Below are 24,519 nucleotides of genomic sequence, written 5' to 3'. Positions count from 1 at the left end.
ATGAGAAACGTTCAATGGCTGATATGGTTGTCAAGCATAACAGTATGGAAAACGCTCGTGGTGTCGTTTATTGTTCATTTTTGTTATATGCCTTTTCTCTTTTTTAACACCAGTCAGAGGCAGGGTTGCCAACTGTCCCGGGTTAATTTATTTGTCCCGGTCCCGTATTTTGACTGCTACGCTTGATCTAACCAGTGACTGATACAACAGGCTTCGACTTCATGTTGCGCCACAACGACGGAAGATGACATCAAAATCCCGCGAGAGGGATTTGAGAAATCCTACAGAAGCCACTATCGAAATGCTCTCGCGGTACTTTGATGTCATCCACTGTCAGTCCTTGCGGTGCCACAAGCAGCAGTAGTGCTGATCACGACAACTTTTATCCAATCACAGATCCCCAGCACATTACGTTTTAAGAGAGTCAAACAATACGATTTTGGGGCGGTTTCCCGGACAGGGATTAGCTTAATCCAGGACTAGGCCTTAGTTTAATTAGGAAATATAACTAGTTTTAACAAACATGCCTTACTAAAAACATTACCTGTGTGCATTTTGTGGCAAAACAAAGGGCCCTGTTATATTTTAAGATATGTTGTTTTCAGTTTGGACAGCTCTTAAAAATGTTTTAGTCTAGGACTAGTCTAATCCCTGTCCGGGAAACCGCCCCATAATGTTTGCTTTTTATATAGTCGGTTACTTAGCTGTTTGTATAAGATCGGCATAGTTACAAAGTTTTGTCTCAATTCTGAAGAAATCGCTGATCCAGACCTGCCTAAAACGCATCAATCTGAAGGATTCAACTCTACTAGGACATTTTGGTGCTTCTGATTCACATACTGTAAGTGTGTTTTCATTTATGTTTTTGATGTTGACCCTGTGAGACCACATCTTATAGAATCTATGTTAGTTCAGTTTGTCACAAGATTAAAATGAAGGGAATAACGTTTTATTTACCTTTAGTGCGGTAGTCACAAGTGTTTTAGACAGGTAAAGTTAACTTAATGGTTCAAAAGTAGCCTTACTGTGTTAAAAGTAGGCTACCTGCTGCAAATTAACAAACTATTAATAAACCTACCATGTATGTTCCCAGGGCATAAGAGTTATAAATTAATATTTAATAGCGACAGAAGCAGCACTCCTTATTTCAGTCTATTTCGTGTTATATAGAGCGAGCTATACAATGAAAATAAAGGCTTTCAATTAATTTGACCTAAACAAATATAGATTTTTGTTTGTTTGTAATAGTTTGTGAACAGCAATGAAACCCTTTTGTTTTAGATGTGACATCATTTACTCTTCTTTGTACAGGACTGTGGGTCTTATTTCAATTCACACGACATTAAAAACCAGACTAGGATTAAATCCTAATGTATTTAGATTGCATGTCAATGCATGGTTTCATATTTCATTTATTTCTACAGGTTTTCCTACATGTATGAACGGTCTTTATTATCAAAAGAAGCAAAACAAGAAGAGTAGAATCGTTGAGCTGCTGTGATTCATAATTTAAAATTTTATTCAATCTGTTGATGAAAACACATGAGACGCAGTCATGTTGACGCTGAATGAGACACATCTGGAGCCTTCTGTGCAAAAATCATCACCGTAATCACTATTATTGCAAAAAGGTTTGAAAATTTGTCACTGTATCCTCACCGAAGAGCAAAACTCGATCCATATGACGAAGGGAGAGAAGTGAAGTAAATAATAATTTAAAAAATCCCTAAAGAAAGAAAACCTCTCTAAATAGACAAAACACCTAAATCACCTTATTACGACTAAAACTCTGTCACTGTCACAACATCTTTGAGAGAATCTTTGTTTTCTTTTTAAATTCAAAAAATATTTCACCATCTATTTTCATTTATTATTGCGAAAATAGGTAACTGGACCAACAGTGATGATGATGATCAATGCAAAACTGTGAAAAGCGCTATATAAAGAAATGACGATGAGGATGCCGCCGCAGATAATGTTGTGCGTTTCGTCCACCTGCCGTCTTCATGCAGATCTGAGGCCATGATGCGCTTTCATCTCGAGCTCAAGCAGTTTTTGGATAGGTTGCTGGATTTCTGTACATTGGTAATTTCTCCCTGAACAAACACAATCAGAGCCCCATTAAGCAAAAGCCACAGACTGAGACGCCTGCGAGCAGAAGCGGCCGTCCTGCCAAAAAGTGCAGATAACTGTAAGCGGGACAAATTCACATCTGTACAATCAGGAATGTTGACGTTTGTAGGTTGAATTGGACAGATCAGTGGCGCTAAAGACCAACCTAAACCAGAAGATGAACTTCACGTACGTGTCTATCAGTCTGTCACCACTGGGAGCAGCTTCAAAACAAAGTCTTTTAGATTCATATTTTCCAGAGTCAGGTGTTGTTTGTGTGGAGGTTTGTAAACAGCTCTGTTGATAACCCTTTCTTAAAGTCCACCTTTGTTAATTTGTTGAGGGTGGAGAGATTGAGGGGCGGGGCTGCGTCTAAAGGGACCCAGGTGGGCTTCCTGGATGTAAGTAATTGGACAAACATCAACTACTGTAGCAGTTTGTGTTGCAAACACACACACAGCACTGGGACAACAACGTGTTCAAGGGCACACACCTCAGTCATTTCCTGACGACACTGAGAATCGAACCTGAGACCTTCAGGTTACAAATCCAACCGTCTAACCGTTAGGCCTGTATTCAGCATATAAAGCGCTTCGTTTCTGTAGAATGAGGAAGACGGTGAATGAAGCTTCGTATAAAATGAGAGATTATTCCAGTGTGAGTGTATGTGTGTAGTACAGCACTAGAAAATGTAGAAAGTCAGGCGAAGGTCACGTCAGCCCACCCGTGACCCTCTAACAGCCCCTCCCCTTCTGTGATACGGGACAGAGCCACAGGGAGGCGTCCGAGACAGACGACGAGTGCTACGAGCTGAGCCAGGGATGACCGAGGCATTCGGAAGCGGAGGCGCGCTTTTCTGGAACCATCTCCAACATGGGCAGAAGGAAATGCGTGAAGTGACCGGCTTCTTCTGCCGACCAGCCGTATTTCTCCACCAACACGTCAAACAAAGTCCAGGGCTTAAGTTTGGTGATGTGCCTCAGCTCACCTGCATAGAGAGAGAGAGAGAGAGAGACACTAGATCAGCCGATACGGGCCAAAGATTACAGCATTACTGTTTGCCAAAAATGCTGAAATGATTCCTATGAAGGAAAAGTTAAACTAACTATACAACATTTATTTTGCACTTCTAATGATAAGTCAAGAAAAGCATGTCTGTCTTTTATGAAAAATAATTACAGTAATTCTGCAGCAAGAGCAAATTAAATGATCAATATAGATTTCATTCCAATATTTCATTTGTTTTAAATCAAACATTTAAAATCAGACCGACACATTTTCTCACAACTAATGCATTTTTTAATGTTTTTTCTGGATCAATCCCAGCGAAGCTATTTAAAGTTGAGGTACAAAAGTGCTTCCACACATAAATGACAAAATCTAAAACACAACAACAAATTCATTAAGAAACACAATAATATGAAACATAATTCAATTTATGATTATCATCAGGTGTCAGTGAACAAACTATGAAAGGTCTGGATGGTTATGTAATTCACAGTAAACCAGAGGTTCCCAACTTTGGCCCCCAATGTCCTGGAGGGTTTGCTTTAAAAAAACCTGAACAAATCTTATCAAGCTCTTCATGTGTGATCGAATGAATTAGCCGCTGAACAGATCGATCGGTGTCGTCTTTGTGACATCAAAGTACCATAAGAGCGATTCAAGCGCAGACTGCTCCACATGTTTTTCAAATCGTTCCTGATCCCTGATGGTCACAAACTCTTTTATCAAACCACAGAACCGTGAGAAATCTGAACCATTATCCAGAATCAAACAGACGAAAAACTAAACAGGAATATTGGAGTAGGTATAATAAGTACAGTCTGATTATAAGACGTAACAGTGTACAGGTACAGTACCTTTCTTTGAGAAGAACTCACGGCTGTATTTTCCTGCTGCAATGATCTTGTGAGGAATTTTTCCAAGTAACTCCATAATCAGAGCGATGTGGTCTGATCACCACACACACACACACACACACACACACAAACATATACACATATACACACACACATACACACACATCAGTTATTCATGCAGACGTGTAGGGGGGCGGATGCTGACACTGTGACACCCAGTCAAACACAGACAGAACGGGTTTTTCAGGACTACAGATCTATGTCTGGTTCACATCAAAGCAACCCCCTAAAACTGTCTGTTTTTGTCTGTCTGTCTGTCCGTCTGTGTGGCACAGTGTTTACATCCGTCCTGCCCCGTGTCTTTAAAAATACCTCTCCGATTGAAGAATTCCCGAGAATATTTCCCAGAAAGAGCAAAGTGTCGAGGAATACAGCCAAGAAGCTCTATGATGTGAGCAATATGATCTACATCAAAGAGAGAGAGAGAGAGAGAGAAAGAAAGAGAAAGCAAGAGGAAGTGTGAAGGAAAGAGAGGAGGAAGCAGAAAGAGAAGGAAGCGTCTAATGTTTAGTTTTAGCTACAATCACACATGAAACATGAGTGACTGAAAGACGGAGAAAATCACACAAATTCAGCAGTGTTCTTAAAGTAAACTAACATTAGTACACTACATACAGAATTCAGCCTACATTTACATGAAACAATATCTCATAAAGATTAAAAAAAAAAAAAAAAAACATGATGCAGTCTCTATACTGTATTCAGTTACCAGTATGCAAATGCAAGGTCAAGTAAAGCGCATTGCATTGTGGGATAGAGTTTGTCACACTGCAGTTATTCTATGTATTACTATGCATACTGTTGACTAGCTGAGGATTACTGCAAACATTTATACAGTAGATGAACGTAGTGCATTGAAGGTTTAATCTCACCTTCATCACGAGAGTAGTCTTCACCAGAGTGAGGTTCAAACAGGTAGTCACCTGTAGCCAACTCGAATGCCTTTATAGAGGATGGACATAAAACCGAAGATCAGACGTAAATGTTGCCATATGATTCAAAATATATGACAAGCATTCAGCAGACGCTTTCATTTCAAAGCTATGCATCAATATGTGCATTTCTTGGGATTCGAATCCAAGGCTTTGGCAACCTGTTTGTTTACTGTATGACACTGTCAAAAGACAAAACGTTTAACTGCAAACTAATGTAAGGATTTCCTGGCATTGGGTGACTTCATACCATGCAGGCGGTGCTCCATATATCAGCAGGTGTGCTGTATCCTGCTCCAATCAGAACCTCTATGGAGCGATACTGGCGCGTCTGGATGTCTTCTGTGAAGTGTTTGTGCTGTGAATGTATCACAATCTTCAGATCAACACACTCTTCACGAAAGATGTTACACTGTGTTTTCAGGAATAGGACATTTCCTTACCACCCAGCATGCATTGCCAAGGTCAGCAATTTTGACTCTCAAGATGTCTGCGTTCTGTGGATCTAAAGGATTCACCAGTAGATCGGCCGATCTTAACCTCGCTGCATATATATATAGAGAGAGAGAGAGACTGTGTTTATTAAGCATTAAACAGACATGTTAACTAACAGTAGGTGTGTTTAATGTGTTTGACCTTTCGGTGTTTCTCCGGTACTTGATGACGATACGGTTCGACTGCGATCAGTGTTGATGCAGAGCGCCTGGGCTTCGGGCGGTTCAGGATCCAGTGGCAGCTCAGGGAAGCGAGGCGTTGTGCCGCGGTGCCGGGATCCGTTCGTGAGTCCTGGTGTTTCACCGTTAAAAAGGTCATACGAGGCGTCAGATGCGTCACGGTCGGTTGTGCTGATTTCTGATTCAACCAACGGGCAGAGCAACGGTGACGACGGACAAACAGGCGGCCGTGCCGGTGACAGACGATCCGTCTCCTGCCTACCCGTGATCACGTGACCGTTTGTTTTTGAGTTTTCATTGTGATCCTTGTTGGAATCCTCCTGACCTTCGTCATCTGCTTCATCCCCATCATCTTCTTCCTCTTCATATTTATGCTCATTTTCCTTTTCTGCCTCTGTGGTCTCTTTTTCTGCATCTGGTTCTTCCTCTTCTGAACACTGGTGTGTTTTTGGCTCGGAGCACTGTGAGGGTGTGACCTTGGTTTCTGGTTCATCTGCTGCTGCTTCTTCCTCTTCTTCTTCCTCTTCTTCTTCCTCTTCTTCTTCCTCTTCCTCTCCTTCTTCTTCTACTTTCGTTTCTTCATTTCCATGTTGCTCTTCTCTTTCTTTCGGGTTTTCCGTCGCCTCTTCTTTCTCTGGAAGGTCTTGTTTGTCGGGTGGAGCGTGTGTGCGTATCTCTACTACAGATTCTTCTTCATCTGTAGAGTCTTTGGTGAGGGGGACGTCACAGTCTTCTTCATTCTCCTCAATGTCCTGGTGACCTGCATCTGCACATGAAAAAGAGAGATGCAGAAAAACACTTACAGGTCCGGCTCATAATTAAAATATTTGATTTATTTTACTCCTCTGGATTATATTGAAGATTGGAAAATTCTAGTCTGGAGAAAAGGGAGAAGAAAACAGCTAAGCATTGTAGATCAAACGTGGAGTAAAAATGTTGGTAACACTTGATTCATTACATGTAATTATTACTAGTTGGTGAGGACAAACCTGTACACACAGACACTCACATGTGTGGTTTGTGAGCCTGACGGGTCGCTCTTTCTCTCCCTCGACTTCCTCTTCCTCATCAGCATCCTCATCATCGTCTTCATCATCCTCGCTGTCCCCCAGTGCTAGGGTGGGGCTGTGGGTGGAGTTTGGAGCTTTCTGCTTTTCTGCTTCTCGCTCCAGAGCTTCGATCTCCAGCATGCGTCTCTCCAGGAGCTCGGCCTGACGCTTCTGCTTCTTCTTCAGCTTCTTCTTTTTGTTTTTGGAGATCTTTCCCACCTAAAGGAAACGCAGACAACTGACGGTTTAGGGTTTTTACACTGTAAGAGATGAAATCTGATACACTACATCGTGTTGAGGTGTCGTTGCTGTAAAATACTGTATCTACACCTGCCCAGTACTGGCACATAACAGTTTAGTTTTGTGCTTTTAATACATGCTAGTAGTATTTGTTGTTAAACTGTGTATAATGTGTCTTGTAAAATGGTAGAGTAAGTGTATTCTGCATTGTGTCTGGAGCTCTCGTGATGACTTTTATTTACTTTGGTGATATGGTAATAAAGAGGTTAGGGTTAGTGATTTGATTTGTTTAGTTGTGTTAAAACGACTGTACACACTTGCTTAAAAACGACGTCTGTTTGTGGGCTTAACTCACCTGTTTAAGTTGAGGAGCTGTGCTGACTGCAAACAAAGACAAACAAAATCAAAGTTTCATACTTTCATTATTCAAGACAGACTAGTAAAGATTTCATGAAAATCATTTAGGTTTTTTTGTCATCAGACTCTTTTATAAATCTGACCTAACTGTGTCTGATCTTGCTTAAGATGAGAAGTAAACAGGATTTATTGTCTGAAAGACAGAAGGCAGATGAAGGGATTGGATGTTCAGGTTAACTACCTTAACCATTGAGACTTCTCTGGTTTAACTACAATAACCAATGGCCGATGTTAACGGATCACCTTTGCTACATGTTCCTGACAAACAGCCTGACTAAGATAATCCTGAACATCAAGAACATCATGTTGTATTCATGGGTACCAGGACGTACACTCGTGTAAAAGCATCCCAACCATATCGCCATAGCGACCACGACCAGCTGCATAGAGAGCAGAGAATCAAACAGATGTGATGATTCATTTGAATCACACGTTCAGATCAGCCATATAGTTTCTGCTAAAATACCACAGTTGTTTTTTAAAGAGTGGCGGCCGATGCCATCCGACAACAATGTTCTGCAAACATCTTTAAACAAATCTCTTGACCCGAGTGGTAAAGCATTTGAGAAAGATGAGATGAAATACCAGCAGATCCAGACGGAGGTGGCGCTCCTGATTTCTGCCACTCGGTGGCCTCTACAGCCATCCTCCGGATGAAGCGATCATCCACACACATCAGGATGTTTTCTGGTTTGATGTCCGTGTGGATGATCTTACATTTACTGTGCAGGTAATCAAGCCCCTGTAAAACCTGACATCACAATGACAAAACTCAGCACATTCATCACATGACAGCTAAAGAAATCAAGACAATTCACTTTATTCAGCTGTAGTTTGGAAAATGTGAAGTTGATTTAAGACCCATCAATTTTAATCTTTAGTACAACTGGCCACAAATGCAGTACTAAATGTATTATTCATTTATTTTTGGGGTTGTGACTGTTTGCATTGTTTGTATTGTCCATAGAAACATAATAGGCTCTTTGTGAATATTTGGATGCTGTGTTGTTTAAATCAGTATTGCTCATTTCAAATCAAATTATTAAATGGGTGTCTGTGTGCGTGTGTGTCTGTGAGATTACCTGTCTAATGATACTTTTGACACAGGGTAATGGCAAACCCTGATAATTAGACTTTATGATCCACTTTAGTAAATGATGACCAAGAACCTCAAACACCATACAAACATCTGAGAGACAGAGTCAAGGAAACATCTGACTTACACACACACAGACACACAGACACACACACACAAACACAGTAAGGATATGAATCCCGTTCACCCCTGAGATCTTAAAGTCATCTACTAGTTGAACAACCATGTCTTTATTAGGGTCATCAGGATCTGTCTCTCGTACCTGAAAGAGAGAGAGTGCACAGAACTCACGATTAATTCTTTAATTTCTCCCCACACAGTAAACAATCTTGTTTTCTTCTGTGTGTATGTTTCAGATACTCACACATCTAAGAAGTTTTATTTCATCCAGGGCCGTCTCTGTGTAGTGCTGAGCACTCTTAACAACCTTCATCGCAACAAACCGCTTCCCTCTGTTAACACACGCACAGGTTAACAAACCCATCCTAACACAATGAGTATCACATATAGACACACAAACACATGGGTGACAGTATTCGGATGAGCAGGTGTCATTTGTGTGTGTACTGTATCTTTGTGTCCATGTGGGCTTTTTGGCTTTGTACTGAACCACATGGCAAATATAATACAACAGCCTGTGGATAAAGCTGTACACAAACACAAACATTGTGCGTATTCTGTCCATCCATCACTGATGGTAGTGTGTACAGTTTGTTACCTAACCCAACACAATGACACTGACACCTGCTGATATCACAGACAGTCGGTGTGCGTGTGTCGAGTCGGGTATCGAATGTGTACGAATGTGCCGTCGTCTCGTATGCTGTTGTCATGGTTACTTACTGAATATCCCAACACAGCCAGACGGTGGAAAAATGGCCCCATCCTAGTTTTCGGATAACATGGTATCTTCCATTGAAAAGATCTCCGATCTTCACTGGATGGTATCCTCCTACATCACAGCACAATCATTTCACATGAGCTCACAAACATTTCTCTCTGAATCATCATCATTCACACACTGTAAGGAGACACCAAACCACTAATGATTCCATCCCTAACACCAGCAGCACTAGCAGACGTTCGTGATCCACCACATCAACTCACAGAGCATCAACCAAAGCAAAACAAACTTCAATGTGAAGTTCAGTCTCACACATGATGTGACAAATCCAACTGATGAAAACTGCTCCAATCTCCTGCTACACATACAGCATTTAACAGAAATGATGAGAGATCTGTTGTACCTTTGCAGTAGTCAGCGGGGTCTTCCTGCTCCTCATCATCAGAGCCCAGAATCTCCTCCTCAGGCTCTGGAGGGGCAACAGGCTCGGGTGGGGGAGGAGGGGGAGGAGGTGCAGACAGAACCTTCTGAGTGTCGGGTCTACCAGAACACAAATAAAGTACACACATTTATACTTCCTGTGTGGTACTATAAAAGACCATACTCAGGATTGACAAAACACTTACACACACTTACCCCCCCCCCCCCCCACACACACACACACACACTGTTTTTACCCTAAATCTTATCTTCATAGAAAACTGCCTGAGGAATTCCATGCAAATGTCAGCTTTCCAAGAAAAGTTTTTATAATATACTGATATGTCAATATTTGGTGGTTAAATTATATTGCAAAGTCTTTATTAAAGTTTTAAGGCATTTATTTTTTCATTATTTCAATAGAAGTGCACATTCAGAATTGTCACGCCCATAACAGAGAAATGTCACATCAGACCGGTTCTTCCTCAAAAAATAAGCACATAAAAATTCAAATAAAATAAATATGAAATGTGTGTTTGAACAACTGTCCTTCTGCATTTGTTGGGTATTATTGCTTCTGGTTTCTGCATTTTAATTTACAGAATTCCTACAAAGTATGTTGTCTCCCCAAAATTTGTGTTACATCTATAACGCACATAGGCCTATCTTATCTAAAACCAAAAACATGACTGATATAGAATCTAACATCAGGGGTAATAAACACATAGTTTAACATACTGGTAATAAATACATACTCTAAAAATTAACATTTCAAGTTTTGACTGCAAATGTCACATTTATAACACTGTAATAGCTTGAGTGCATTTTACTTTTACGTATAAACATCATGTAGGTTAATTCACAAGCTGTTTCCCCATGGGGACCAAAAAATGTCCCCAAAAGGTCAAACGATCACTGGTATTACTGTATTTGTGGGGAATTTTGGTTTACCAGCTACACACACACACACACATGAACACGCAAACACACACACAAACTCTCTCTCTCTCACACCCCTCAAAGATATTCACAGGTTGGGCGTTACATTCTAACAGTTGTGTGTGTGCTGAGTCTTTATGCACACGTACACACACGCGCACACACACACACCAGTCTGTGTCTCTACATGCATCATATCTGACTTTGCAGTTTTTGTGTTTTGTGAAAGTTTAGAACCAACAAACTTGCTCTGATCATGTTTGAGTATGTTAACTTATGTTAACTAACCAGTCTCCTCATATCACTTTTATTCTATTTAAGCTCCACTGGTTAGCCGTGTCTTCTACTGTTTAAATAATTCTTCTGCTTACCTCACTAGTCACTCAATGGTCGGCTCATCTGTCTGATTTACTCTCCCAATATTCCCTCTTCATCACTTCAATCATCTGGATATGAACCTTTTGTGTACTGAGATTTTATCTTTCATCTATATGGGTGGTTATGGAACTCACTGCCCATGACTCTTGGGAAAATAACTAAACACTACATGAAGTTCAGTATCTGGACTTCATCATAGGTTATGGCGCAGTGGATAAGACACATGCCTTTGATGTGAGAGACCTGGGTTTGAATCCACTGTGACACACCATTGTGTCCCTGAGCAAGACACTTAACCCCTGGTTGCTCCAGAGGCGTGTGACCTCTGACATATATAGCAATTGTAAGTCGCTTTGGATAAAAGCGTCAGCTAAGTGAATAAAATGTAAAAATCTCTCCTCAGTAGAAAACACACCAAAAACCGCTTGAAAAGAGTCTTTTGGGCAAACTCCAAGCAGGTTTACATCCCTGCTCAAATTAAAACAATAGAAAGCATCACAGATATTCTATTGGATTAAATAGTTTTAATGTGAATTGTATTGGTTGTAATGTAAACTATAACGGTCTCTTTGGGTCTCTATTGGTATTTGTTGGGTTCCACTGGTGGCCCCATTAAATCCTACTGGAATATGTCCAAAAACATCACAAAGCAATATTGTAGTTGTTTTAAAAGCTAATGGTTCCTATTTAGGTGGAAACCAAAAGTATTTCTGTGATGGTTTCTATTGTTTAGTTTTATCAGCAGGAATGGGTTTTATACTGAAGAGAGGAGAAGCCCAGATGGATGAAGGGCTGCAGTGATGGTTTGTCCCATCTCTACATAGGATCTCTGGAGCTCAGTTTAAATGACCATTGGGATCTTGGTTACCTCTCTTACTAAGGGCTTTTTCGCCTGATTGCTTAGTTTGGAAGTTAAGCTTGGGCCACAAAAACGATTTGTTTATGTTGTTGCAGCTGAAAGCGTCTACAGAGAGCTGTGTGGTCATGAGTTCGGTCTCTCATGGGAACATACAAACTCATAAAAGCATCTGCTACTGTAAATGCATAAATATATGAAAGAAAGCTTTCCGTGCTCAATGTGTCTCTATATGACCTGAAAGATCTTAAACAATCATGAAAGATCAACAGCGTTAGGGTTTGGGTTAGTTGTATGGCTATTTAAGAATCTGACACACAAACGCACAAACACTAAAAAGTTAACAGAGCTTTCTGAATCTTAAGTAGCCTATCATCATCATCACAGACATACATAGACAAACAGACACACACACACACATACCTGCGTCTGGCTCGGTGTCGCAGTCTCAAAACACTGAGGGATAAACCAAAAGTCCTGCTGGCATGCAAGTAATTTATATTCATAATAACCAAATAACAAAGAATTCCTGTCTGCTTTCCTTCAGCCTCTGTAAGATCTCTCTCTCTCTCTCTCTCTCTCTCTCTCTCTCTCTCTCTCTCTCTCTCTCTCTCTCTCAAGGAATGAGAATGGCGGCAGGAATCTCATGACCAATTCACACTTACTTAAGAATTCACACACAGAGATTTTTATTAGACATCAGTCAATTTAATTAATCTTCCAATATTTTCCATTTAATACTCTGTCTGTCTGTCTGTCATGATTTAAGCCAAAAGGTTTTTTTGTATTTAAAATGACAGATCTGTTTTTTCTATGATGTATCTACATAAATGTTTGTGTATAGTGCATGTGTTATTCACTCGCTGAGATGGGTTAAACGCAGAGGTCACATTATGCAGTCCACACTTAATTGACAAACTTTCACTTATAATACAGTGTATCTAGTTGCATCTTTGGTGATTTTGAAGTTGTTTGCTATGTCTTGCCAAAGTGGATTTTTTTCTGACAAAAAGCTTGCATACACTTAGAGGGTTTTGCAGTGAAACAACGATAAATATGTTAAAATACAATGAAATGGCATTTGTAAAAATAAGGCATTTCAATTACTGACTAATAACCTTTCATTGCCATTAATAAAGTGAAATGACTGAACCTAAACATACAGTAAGAGCCTGATAAGAAATAATCATTTACACCAAAACACAAAGCACTTAGACACTCTTCAAATATAACCAGACAGAGACTGTCAACTGAAAGCAAACAACCACAGACATAAAGAAAACTGATGATGATAGTTTACAAAGTTTGACGCATGTGAAGGAAATTCAGGAACACAGAAGTTTTTATTGTAAGTCCCCTGAAGTGTCCATTTCTAGTTTTCTACTATAATACACAGCAAACTTACAAGGTTTATAGATGCACACACACGTTTACTTTCACATCACACACAAAACCCAAACAGTATTTACATCTGAATCTGTCTCTATACAGCACATGAGAAAACCAGACTTAACCAAACTTAGGTCAATTCGATTTTAGACCATTTTACAATTTTAGACTTAATTAGCATTTTAAAGTCAATAACAACATGTTTTTTAACAACATTTTTAATTGTAATATCACAATAAACACTAGATCAGAGACAGACAGAGGAGATTCATGTTCATTCACTTCAGATAAAAATATCAAGCTGAATTCCTCTGAACGACAGACACACGTCTCTACCTGTTGAAATGCCAATGGACTACATGATAAGTAGTGAAGATTGACTTCAGACAGACATTTAATGAGATTCCACATCTTTTCCTTTTTATTTCTCTATCTGTCCTTTGTTTTTTCTGCTTCTTTCTGTTTACATTTCATTTTGACATGACATTCATTTCATCATGCTCCATCTAAACACACACTTACATTCATAAAACAAGCCGTGTGCTCGTAAATCTACAGCATTTAGTTTATATTTAACACACAAGGACCCGTGAAGCCAAATCCATCAATTTACAAAGATCATCTTCTCTGCCCTAGAAAGGCCCAAAATGAGTGAGGAACTGAGAAAAAAATGACTTTTAGGTGTCAGTTATTCTTCTTGACTCGAAATGCCTATCCACGTGATAAAGGAGGTCTTAAATGTCCCAAAATATCTCATTTCTGCCTTTTGCCTTTGTAGGGCAGTACTGCTTGATGCAACATGTAAGAGAATAAAGTCATAAATGTTGGATATAAGGGTTGTTGATGTTGGTATGTGCTGAATTCAAGATGATTTTGGATGGATGCATGAATACCTTCACTGAATCTTACACATCTGTCTCTATTAAGAAATGATTCAGTGAGGACATTACAATGTGTTCTGGTTCTGATGCCCTAAATATCCCTTCTGTCCTTACATACACAGTACGCTACAATACACAGCATGGATGTTGTACAAATGTAAACAGCACAATCAATATAAAATCAATCATGTTTAGGATTCATTATTACATCTGACAGATGGGCTCTATGTTCATATTGTGTGTTTACAAGATGCATGCAAATTTAGAAAATAGTGCACGTCTTAAAGTGTGCATGTGTGTGCGTGTGTAAGTGTGAGTTACGTTACAGCCATTTCTCCATTTTCCATCAGGCCAACACAAACACACAATGAGACAGTAAAACAGTGACTATACATACAGGTAAAGAGACAGACAGAGAGGGAAAGAGAAACGGATGAGGGTAAAATGGACGACAGTGGAACGGATGGACAGACAGGTAGCTGAAGACCTAAGATGTGTCATACCGTGTAAAGACACCGTACCTTTCCGGAGAAGAAGATTTTTCCGAGTTGACGGACATGGGCAAGCCGCTGGCTCCCGAAAGAAGACCGGAGCAGACTGAGGAATGAATAAAAGCGTTTGATTTTCAGTTTTTCTGTGTGTGCTGGCAGCCGAGGAGAGGAGGGTGGGGAGGGAGGGGGCTCGGCTCTCCTCTTCCTTAGAGGAGCAGAAAGGATGGAGGACACACAGATGCTCGGAGGTGAGAGATACAGACCGTCTCTGAGATCTGTCGTTTTCTCTCTCTCTCTCTCTCTCTCTTTATCTGCCTGAATTATTGTCTGTGTTTCGTTTAGACTCTTTAGAGTCGCTCGCTGATGTTGTTTCCTGAATGATGAAGAAAAAACGTGCACACAGCTCCCACACACAATCTCTCTCTCTCTCTCTCTCTTCTGCAGCACAATAACAGATCTGTGCGGGCGACACCACGGTTCAGGTCGGGCGGGGGGGAGGAACTGAGCTCCAGTGACTGGAAACATGAAACGTCTCACTCTAAATCTCTCTCTGCTCCCCTCGCAGTGTTCAGCGCTCCTTCTCGTCTCGTTACGACATCCTGTATCCCCGGGCAACACAGCTCTCTCTCTCTCTCTCTCTCTCTCTCTTTCTCTCTCGCTCTCTCCCCCCATTTTACAGCTGCTCTCGTGGTTTCTCAAGCTGCTGGTTTCCTTTCAACACGCACTACTGTTGTCTGTCTTTCTGTCTGTCTGTCTGTCTGTCTTTACAGCGGATGGGTTTGTCTGTGAGCAGAGAGAAACACAGACAGCAGATTCAATGACCCCATGAAGGTCTTTCTTTCTCAAGGAATTTGCATCTCGCTTTTCTTTTTATTTGTCTTACTCTGGCAACCTCTGTCTTTCTCTAACTGTGTCTGATGTCTCACCGATGATCTGTCTTTCTCTCTTCTACATCTCTGCTCTCATATTGTAGGAATTGAGGCTGTTGAAGCTGCTATCTTTACATGACCTAATTACACACACACACACACACACACACACACACACACACACACACACACACACACACACACACACAGTATATTGTAATCTATCCCCTAACCCTTTGGGTCCTGGTGATCCACTGCTCTTCACATTTAGTTTAGTTCAGGAAGGTCTCAGTGAATGATGATCAGAGTCAGGTGTGTTTGATAAGACCCTTATGAAAATTAACCATGTTTTTACTACATTTGAAACAAAAAACATGGTATTCAAAAACCTTAGTGAAACCATGGGTTTGCAAACAGTAATTAATACAACAAAAATCATGCTTAATACACTTTTACAACAAATAAAACAGTTAATTATCATAAGGGGAAAGACCAAATATGAAGAGCAGTTGATCACCAGGAACAGGATTGAAAAGCACTGCCCGAACCTAACCCTTACAAAAAACTTTCTGCATTTTTATATTTTTTACAGACACACACACACACACACACACACACACACACACACACACACACACACACACACACACACACACACACACACATGTCGAAGGATTCACTGTGTTTCCTGTGACGTACAACTCAACAAGCTAGAACAAACCGGCCTGTCACCATGGCAACCATCAGATCTGTGATTAACTAACGAAGAGTGTGAAAAGTACTGACAAACACACACACACACACACACACACACACACAGACACAAGCGTGCACACACACGCACGCACGCCTTTGCTAAAGATCAGTTTCTTTAGGTATTTTGATTCCCTCTAAAGATCAGATGATGTTTTTTAAATAACTGCAGTGTTTACTCATCAGTTTCTGTCTCCAGTGATATAAACACACAACTGAACTAAACTAAATATTGTCTTTTGCATCTCTAAACTCAAGAAGGAAATTCTGTCTGAGCATGTGTGAAAATATGTGGACAAACAGCTGGACACACACGGTGTGTGTTTGTATGTGTGTGTGTGTGTGTGTGTGTGTGTGTGTGTGTGTGTGTGTGTGTGTGTGTGTGTGTGTGTGTGTGTGTGCGTGTGTGTGTGTGTGTGTGTGTGTGTGTGTGTGTGTGTTTGTACGTCAGCTGGTTCTTTGTGTTTTAAGGCAGCACTGAGTCAACATCAGTAAATGCATCAATCTCTCTTGTCAGTGATCAGATTGTAGTACAGTAAACTCTGCTGTGTTCACTACATTTGGCTCATTGGCTCACTGTTAATTTAGTTTGATTGCTGACAAATGACAAATATTTGACAGATTTGGAAAATGGGGACCACTCATCAGTTTTTTCAGTTTTTCACCACAGTCAGTGTGGTAAGTCTGCAGTAAAAAAGACATATTTAATACACTTTAAAAAAATATTTATAATAATAAAGAAATCATTGCGTGTGTAAGCTGAGGTGTCTCTATAATTCTGATTGAACATTTGGATTCAGACTAATGTGTGGTGATGCTGTGAGGAGACCTCTATCTGACCCCCTAAACAACTTTATATTCACCTTAAAGTCTCTTCTGCCATGACATGTATTGATTAATGTTAACAATCCACAAGATAAACAATATCTGCGGCCCAATTCATCTACTTGTACTATGCCCTAATAGTATGTAGTGTTTTGTGTGCTGAACAACACCGTACACACTGGGACACAATATCGTAAAACAGAAGTTCATGACATGATGATGCTGTGTGATCCCTCATCTTTGTAGTTTCATTTATTGATTCAGTGATTATTTAATTTGTTAATTATGTGTAGTGTAACTAAACTCCGCCCTCTCACAGTAAGTTGTGGGTAATATCAGCAGTTTAAGTGTCCATGGATTCGAATTTTCACCTAAAACAGTAGACTATCCAGGAACTTTATGGATACTGATTTAACCTCCTCATAAGACCCGGGCTTTTGTTTGGCTTGCATTTTAGTTTTCTTTCAGCTATTTGGGGTTAGGAAGAACCAATAAATATAACAACCAAATATTTTGAAGCAGTTATATTGTCCATGTTTGTGTACAACAGCTTCCAGTTACACAGAACTAAGTATTATGGTGCAAACAACAAAAAATGTGATGTCAACGTATGTGGACACACCAGGTCTTAGGAGCTTAAACATGATTTCGGACATGCTCATTCTAATTTCAATTTAATTCAGTGTGTGTTTCTCAGGGTCAAGGAAGGATCCTTGGAAGCCAGAATTTCGAGGATGCTACGTCATCATCATCCGTCAAAGGACTGTTCCAATGTCAAGGACTGAGTCCTTCGTTTGCAAAATTTCCCATATACAGGAAAGGATGCATATGTGTATCCTTTGCACTCTCAAATCACACACAATCCTATGCGCGCAGTGCCGAAAGCACACATTGTTACTGACGCAATGACCTGCACTTGCTAGCCTGTTCCATTTAAGTGTTCACCAAAATCCTTGCCTCGCCTCTGAAGGAAGTGACTTACAAGGACCAGTCCTGCCAAGGAAGTATTCTTGACACTGAGAAACAGCCAGGGACTCAATGTGAATCAATGAATGAATCAGCAGCACATATGAGCGCATGAGCTCAGCGCCATCTGCTGGCCTGAAGGTCCACTCGATCAACATCTGTCTGTCCCTCCATCAAAGAAAAACACCCAAAAATCTAAACTACATGTTGTATTTGTGTATTTTTGTATGTTTTTCCCAGTGAATTCATTATACTTCTATGAAACAGATACAGTATGCGTTGGAAACACATGAAGTCAAATACTCTTTACACTCCACACATATGAAGATCAATCAGGGACCCACTAAACACATTTAGGAATCTAGACCGAGTACACAGCTGTTAGAAACACACAAACTCTTGGTTTAGTTTCAGTCAAATCCAGTCTCAAATGCATGATATTCAAGAGAGATTCAAGATTTTGTTTGTCACACACAATGCAGTACAAGTATACAACTTACACTAAAAATGAAATTTAGATAACTCTATAAGCCGTTTTGTTCTGAACACTGATTGGCTTAACTTTCACATATCTCGCGTTTTTGTAAAACATCAGACGTTGTGCGAGTGGAGACATCAGAAAGTAATAAAACTGCGTATTTTCCTGACGCTGCTTCATTAGATTTATATAAGACGACGTTCAGACTGCAAGCATTAATGCTCAATTCAGATTATTTGCGCAGATCTAATTTTTTGTTTGGCTGTTCACATTCTGTGGCTAATATATCAGACTCCTGTTTGAACTGATCACGGTCCTGACGACGTCTGCAGGAAAGCACACCTATTCTTTGCGTGTTTCGTGTATAAGGGGATGTGCAACAGAAGTTTCATATTTAATGTTTTAGTGGTTTTGCAATCATGTCGTTGGTGCATATTTTTTTCAGTTGTGATCTAGAGTGACATAAAAGTCGCATGAATTCTGATCATGAATGTTTAGATTGATGTCACATTGCAAAACATCTGACCTGTGTTTGATTTAGAAAGACGTATGAAAGGCCTCGTTTACACGGTCAGTGAAATGTGACCCAATTCCGATTTTTTGCTTGTATGTGACAGAGATCAGATGTACTCTATGGCAGTGTAAACAGGAAAAATGCATACATTTGGATATTTTAAGATCTGTTTCAGGCCTCATTCATATGTGGAAATAAATCAGATCAAAATCAGATATGTGCCTGTGTGACTGTAATGTAAACAGGCAGATCGTGACTCAAATCAGAATGGACAAGATCAGATTCCATGTGCTTTGTGCCGTTCACATTGTCATCCAAAAAAACAGACATATGGGTCACATGCAAAAAATCTGATCTTGTCTGCAGTCTGAACGTACTCCAAGTATTTGAATTCATGCAGCACAGAGTCATATGACATCAAAGTACAGTAAGAGTGATTAGAAAGCGTTTCACTCTCGCTGTACTTTAATGTCACGCACCGATCAGTCTGCACAGCGCCGCTGCTGAACTCAAGCACATCTAACTTTAAACACCTCCACGCAATGTCATTGCTATTAAAGGCGGAGTCCACGATGTTTGAAAAACGCGTTGGAGAAGGAGACGGGCCGACTACCAAAACACACTTATAGCCAATCAAATCAAATCAAATGCCGGGTTGCGTATGTGTGGGGCGGGTCTATCAACAGAAGGTCCAGATTCTATTGGGGTAGGGGCGTGTTTGTTTAGGTGATTTCAAATATCAACATTGGCTTTCAAACATCATGGACTCCGCCTTTAAAGACCAATGCAGCCATTATGGAAATAAAAGAAGTGCTACTGGACACATAAATGGGATCTGAACAGTTGTGATAACACAGTGTGGATAGTTAGTCATTCAAATCTATAAAAAATATATAAACTGACAGCTTGTGAACTTTAGGGTTGGTACGATTCTGAGACTAGTATCGGAAATCCTGCCAAAACCTCAAAAAATGATGGCATCGACAAGTACTTGAGCCCATGTACCATTTTCTTAAACCAGACCTAGTTATGCCCACTATAGACCCCTTCAAGGTTTGTAAACATTGAATGACTATCGGGTGCGTGCGCAGCATGGGGTCAAACTGTTCATACCATCCATGCTTTCTAGTTTAATATAACAGGGCTGAGAAATGATGACTTACCTGAAATGAAGTGAGCACTACAAACACAAGCCTCTTTGATATTTGCATTGTCCCAGTCTGCACATTTAATTGCTTGCAGCCACAGATGTTGTATTTTTTTGTTTTTGAGATTCTGCAGGAATCCCGAAAAATTTAACAGCAGACCTGGTGCGATTTTCAAAGCCCACGACACAAGTAGGCATTTTTGACGATACCGAATAATACGCAACTCAATCTGCTGTAATGACTTTTCTGACCCCGACATGCGCAGTGCAACCGCCTGTGACGTGAACGGTGAAGGGGTCTATAGCTAACGCTGCAAATCAGAAGTAATTTCTTCTAGCCTGGTATCAGAATCGGTATCAGGTAGGGGAAATTTAGAAAAAATTATAACTGTGGAAAAAATTAGGTTTTTGTTGTTGTTTGTGTGTCTATGTGGTGTTTTTAATATGTTTTAAAACAAGTCATGTGCAAATTCATCATTTAACACCATTGCTGAGTATTTTCTCCATAAAATTAGAGACCGTCTCATTCCAACGGTTTCCAGGTGTGAGTGCTGTAACCTGTTAAGATCAGCGCTTCAAGATTAGTGCTGCAAACACTCAGTTCACGTATACACTGGCCGTTTCTCAATGTCAAGGATTCTTCCTAGGCAGGACTAGTCCTTACAAGTCACTTCCTTCGGAGGCTAAGCGAGGCTCCTCTTTAGCATTCTAAGAACACGTAAATGGAACAAGCTTTTGTTGGATTGTGGGTGATTTTAGAGCGCGAAGGATATACATATGCATCCTTTCATTTGTATGGGATATTTCTTGAACAAAGGACTCAGTCCTTGGTTGCAATTCTGAGGATCCTCAACATTGGAACAGTCCTTCGATGGATGTCGATGACGTAGCATCCTCGAAATTCTGGCTTCCGAGGATCCTTCCTTGACCCTGAGAAACGGCTATTGTGTAAAACCCAATAGCCGTTTCTCAATGTCAAGGATACTTCCTTGGCAGAACTAGTCCTTACAGGTCACTTCCTTCATAGGCTAGGCGAGGCTCCTCTTAATCATTCGGAGAACAGGTTAAATGGAACAGGCTAGCAAGTGCACATCATTGCGTGATTGAAAGGTGTGCTTTCGGTGCTGCGCCCATAGGATTGTGGGTGATTTCAGTGCGTGAAGAGCGCGAAGGATAGACATATGCATCCTATCCTGTATATGGGATATTTCCCGAACGAAAGACTCAGTCCTTGGCTGAAATTTCGAGGATCCTCGACATTGGAACAGTCCTTCGACGGACGTCGATGACGTAGCATTCTCAAAATTCTGGCTTCCGAGGATCCTTCCTTGACATTGAGAAACAGCTAATGTGTCTGAAACTGCTGAATGTAGGATCTATTTACATTTATATCTATGGTCCGAGGTGGTGCGAATAAGTGGAGGCAGGGACTAATTTGCATTTTGATATAAATGGTACAAGCTGTACAATTGTGTAGGGGCAGACTAATTAGCATATTCACAACTTCTTTGTTTTAAAGCATGAAGAAATTACTGTCACAGGTAAAACTTTTACATGCTAATGCTCATAGAGAGGTTTCAACGGATAAAACTTCTGGGTACAGGGAGGCTTTAAGTATCTTTTCTAAAACTAGTCTGCTTATAACCTAGATCAACAAAGTGACTTTTATTTTCTATTAAAGGTGCAGAGTTGTGAAATCATCGGTTGACCATAACTTGGCCTTTAGTTTGATTCACATGCATTTGTTTTTCTATCATGGTGAAGAGATTTCATTGACTTCCAGTGTTTATACTAAAGAGAATCTGTCATCGTCTTACCACCAGTTGTTTCAAACTTATAAAGATATTTGTTCAGCTGAACACAAATTAAGACTTTTCAACAATGTTTGTAATTAAAGCGTTTTGGAGCACCGTTGACTTCCAGTTGTATTTCCTACAACGGTGCTCCAGACCAGAACTGATTGATTCCAAACATTGGTCAAAATATCTTCATTTGTGTTCACAGAATAGACACATGTTGGTTATACGTGTACATGACATAGGATAGGAAACCAAGATGATTTTAAACCGCGGGAATGAGAAAACTATGGAGAAAATATCAGCAATGGTGTTGAATGATGAATTTCACCACAGGGGAACTCAAATAATGAACATCAAACTAAATTAGCCAAATGAGCAAACTTACAGAGCTTCATCACAGGCACAGTCAGGTGATGAGGAAATATAGATGGAAAATCCCAGGAACCTAGACCCATTCCACACACAAACACACACACACACCTCCTCACCTGTAATCCCGAGCGCTGCTCTTCTCTTTTGGTCTCCTCGTCCAGACTTGAATGACCAAAACTGCAGTTCAGAACAGGAGACACGAACTGAATCCCGCCAAACACACACGAGTGACAGAATCAAACAACACATCTTTCCACATATAGGCCACAGTCAATGTGCATAACAATGTAGTGTGCACTAGATAGGGATCGATATTTCTCACCCTTCCTAGAGTCCATCATGTTGTTCATCCTTGATCTTCTGTCCTGGCGCGCGCTCCCTCCCACGATCTCAGCTCACTATGGCGAAGGTGAGCTCATGAATATTAATGAAGAACGGAGCAGTAGACTGTTGACATGGATTATGAATATTAATTACTGTAGGTAGCAAGCAAAGTAAAGTGAATTCGTGGTGCGTTCACTCATCAGATGTCACATTAGGTATAAAAAAGTATTTGCAAGTACAAACACAGTAGCTGGGTAAAGTCACCAATGATTATTTTGGACAAAATGTAAACAGATTTTATAAAAGATCTTTGAGCATAGGCAGTATGATATTTCGATTAACAAATCACTGCTCAAATAATTGTTTGCTTTCGTTTAAAAGATAACAATTTGACTACAAATTAATTAAAATTATCCTGAAATGGTTGGGGTTAGGTTACTCTTCCTCATCCTCATCACAATCTTCAGCAGAATCAGAGCCCACCTCGTCATAATCTTATTCCATCACAGCGATGTCCTCTCGCCCCTCCGAGAACTCTTCTTCATTAATCCTTTCACCCACATATCATACCAGTGCACAAAAGCCCTTTTAGCATACATGAAATTGATGTGATTGTCAAAGATGGATATGTGACAATCCACAACACAGTACAACAGGCCATGTATTTCCCCTGACGCAGGTCACACTTCACCATCTGGTTTGCTGGCTGAAAGCATTGGTGATCTCTGGTGTGGAGAGCTGCTCATGGTACTCATTATTAACAAGTATATGATAGAAGAGGTGATCAGTAGGAAATGGATATGAGGATATGTGTGGCCAGGCTGGTCTGAAACTCAGTCAGGTCCACTTCGAGAGCTCTGTCAAACTGTGGAGGACACAATCAGCATGTTCAGGTTTGTGTAGAAGGGACTGTGTAGGTTTGGCTGTCAAAGATGGCTTTGTTATCCACCATCATGAAGAAGCGATCGAAGTGCTCAAGGGTGATGTGTGTGGTGAGGATGAGGTGGGATATACACTACAACTTAGACTTTATACCACAGTCCACAGCACCAGAGCCTTTCCTCCCTTAAAGCTGAAAAGGATTTTAAAAGTCCTGCAGATATGTGTGCTGACTTCTGCCTTAAAAAGAAGTCAAAGAAAAAACATTTTAAATACTGTTAGAAACTCTTCAAAAGATTTCTTAAAACATTACACTCATCATTTTTTGCATGTCATCAAGCACATGATCTCTCTGCAGATCTCTTTTCCTCTTACCAAGCGATGAGCTGCCTGCTCGGGGTTGTAAAGTCCCTTAAGAATCTCTTTCACAAAAAAATAAAATGAATAAAAGCCTTGACTAGAGACTAGTAAGCTCACTAAACTGAACTCACCAAAAAAAAACCTCTGTTATCACAATAACACCACAGGGAGAAGAGTGAATGCAAAACATCTTAAACAGGACTAAAAGAAGTTAAATGATCTTATCTGTGTAACCTGAAGTGATGATGTGTTGTTTAATCCCCTAACCCTAAACACTGTCAATGTGTACAGAAATAAACTCCCTCTGGTTTAATTCAGGGGGAAAACACAGCTACAGGTCCAAAGATATTATTACAAGTGACAGGAGCTTGAGAAATCCATCTCAGCATTGTACTGCAGTGTCACAGCAAACAAATTAAATTTGAGCAAGTCCTGTAATTCAGGAGTAAAGAAAAACCTCTTGGCTTAATTTCTATCCATCAGCAGGGCGTGAGAGCTTGAATGAATCATCATTTAATTTCAACATCACAGATTCATCAGGTTTTAGGTGGTGGAAGTACACTTACATTGAAGCATTAAGCAGATGCTTTTAT

At 40.3% G+C, this 24,519-nt stretch overlaps 1 protein-coding gene across 7 annotated transcripts; it reads right to left on the bottom strand.

The window, feature by feature from the left end:
• Nucleotides 1-1,848: 1,848 nt before the first annotated feature.
• On the bottom strand, nucleotides 1,849-15,298 carry srpk2 (SRSF protein kinase 2). Of its 7 annotated transcripts, none has more exons than XM_073869059.1 (16): nucleotides 14,653-15,298; nucleotides 9,690-9,826; nucleotides 9,286-9,394; nucleotides 8,807-8,894; nucleotides 8,617-8,704; nucleotides 8,429-8,535; nucleotides 7,932-8,097; nucleotides 7,679-7,726; nucleotides 7,285-7,310; nucleotides 6,644-6,908; nucleotides 5,603-6,406; nucleotides 5,410-5,510; nucleotides 5,217-5,324; nucleotides 4,907-4,976; nucleotides 4,347-4,439; nucleotides 1,849-3,100 (listed from the first exon to the last, which is right to left on the bottom strand). In XM_073869059.1, exons 1-16 carry the CDS (start codon nucleotides 14,706-14,708, stop codon nucleotides 2,916-2,918), a joined length of 2,451 nt encoding a protein of 816 aa, XP_073725160.1. In that variant the 5' UTR covers nucleotides 14,709-15,298; the 3' UTR covers nucleotides 1,849-2,915. The 7 variants fall into 7 exon arrangements, with proteins under 7 accessions (XP_073725160.1, XP_073725161.1, XP_073725162.1 ...); XM_073869060.1 differs by lacking the exon at nucleotides 4,347-4,439 and adding an exon at nucleotides 3,975-4,067; XM_073869061.1 differs by having other exon boundaries at nucleotides 14,671-15,292.
• Nucleotides 15,299-24,519: the final 9,221 nt, after the last annotated feature.

Source organism: Misgurnus anguillicaudatus, chromosome 6 (genome assembly GCF_027580225.2).
Source record: "Misgurnus anguillicaudatus chromosome 6, ASM2758022v2, whole genome shotgun sequence".
In the NCBI taxonomy this organism is placed as follows: domain Eukaryota; kingdom Metazoa; phylum Chordata; class Actinopteri; order Cypriniformes; family Cobitidae; genus Misgurnus; species Misgurnus anguillicaudatus.
The sequence above is the reverse complement of the archived record's forward strand: the minus strand, read 5'-3'. Positions and strand labels throughout refer to the sequence as shown.

Coding starts and splice junctions, on each gene's coding strand:
- srpk2 (XM_073869059.1), bottom strand. CDS start 14,708: ATGTCCGTCAACTCGGAAAAATCTTCTTCTCCGGAAAGGTACGGTGTC. Junction 7,727..7,931: donor ACCTCCGTCTGGATCTGCTG/GTATTTCATCTC, acceptor CTCTCTATGCAG/CTGGTCGTGGTCGCTATGGC. Junction 4,977..5,216: donor TATGGAGCACCGCCTGCATG/GTATGAAGTCAC, acceptor TCCTCTATAAAG/GCATTCGAGTTGGCTACAGG.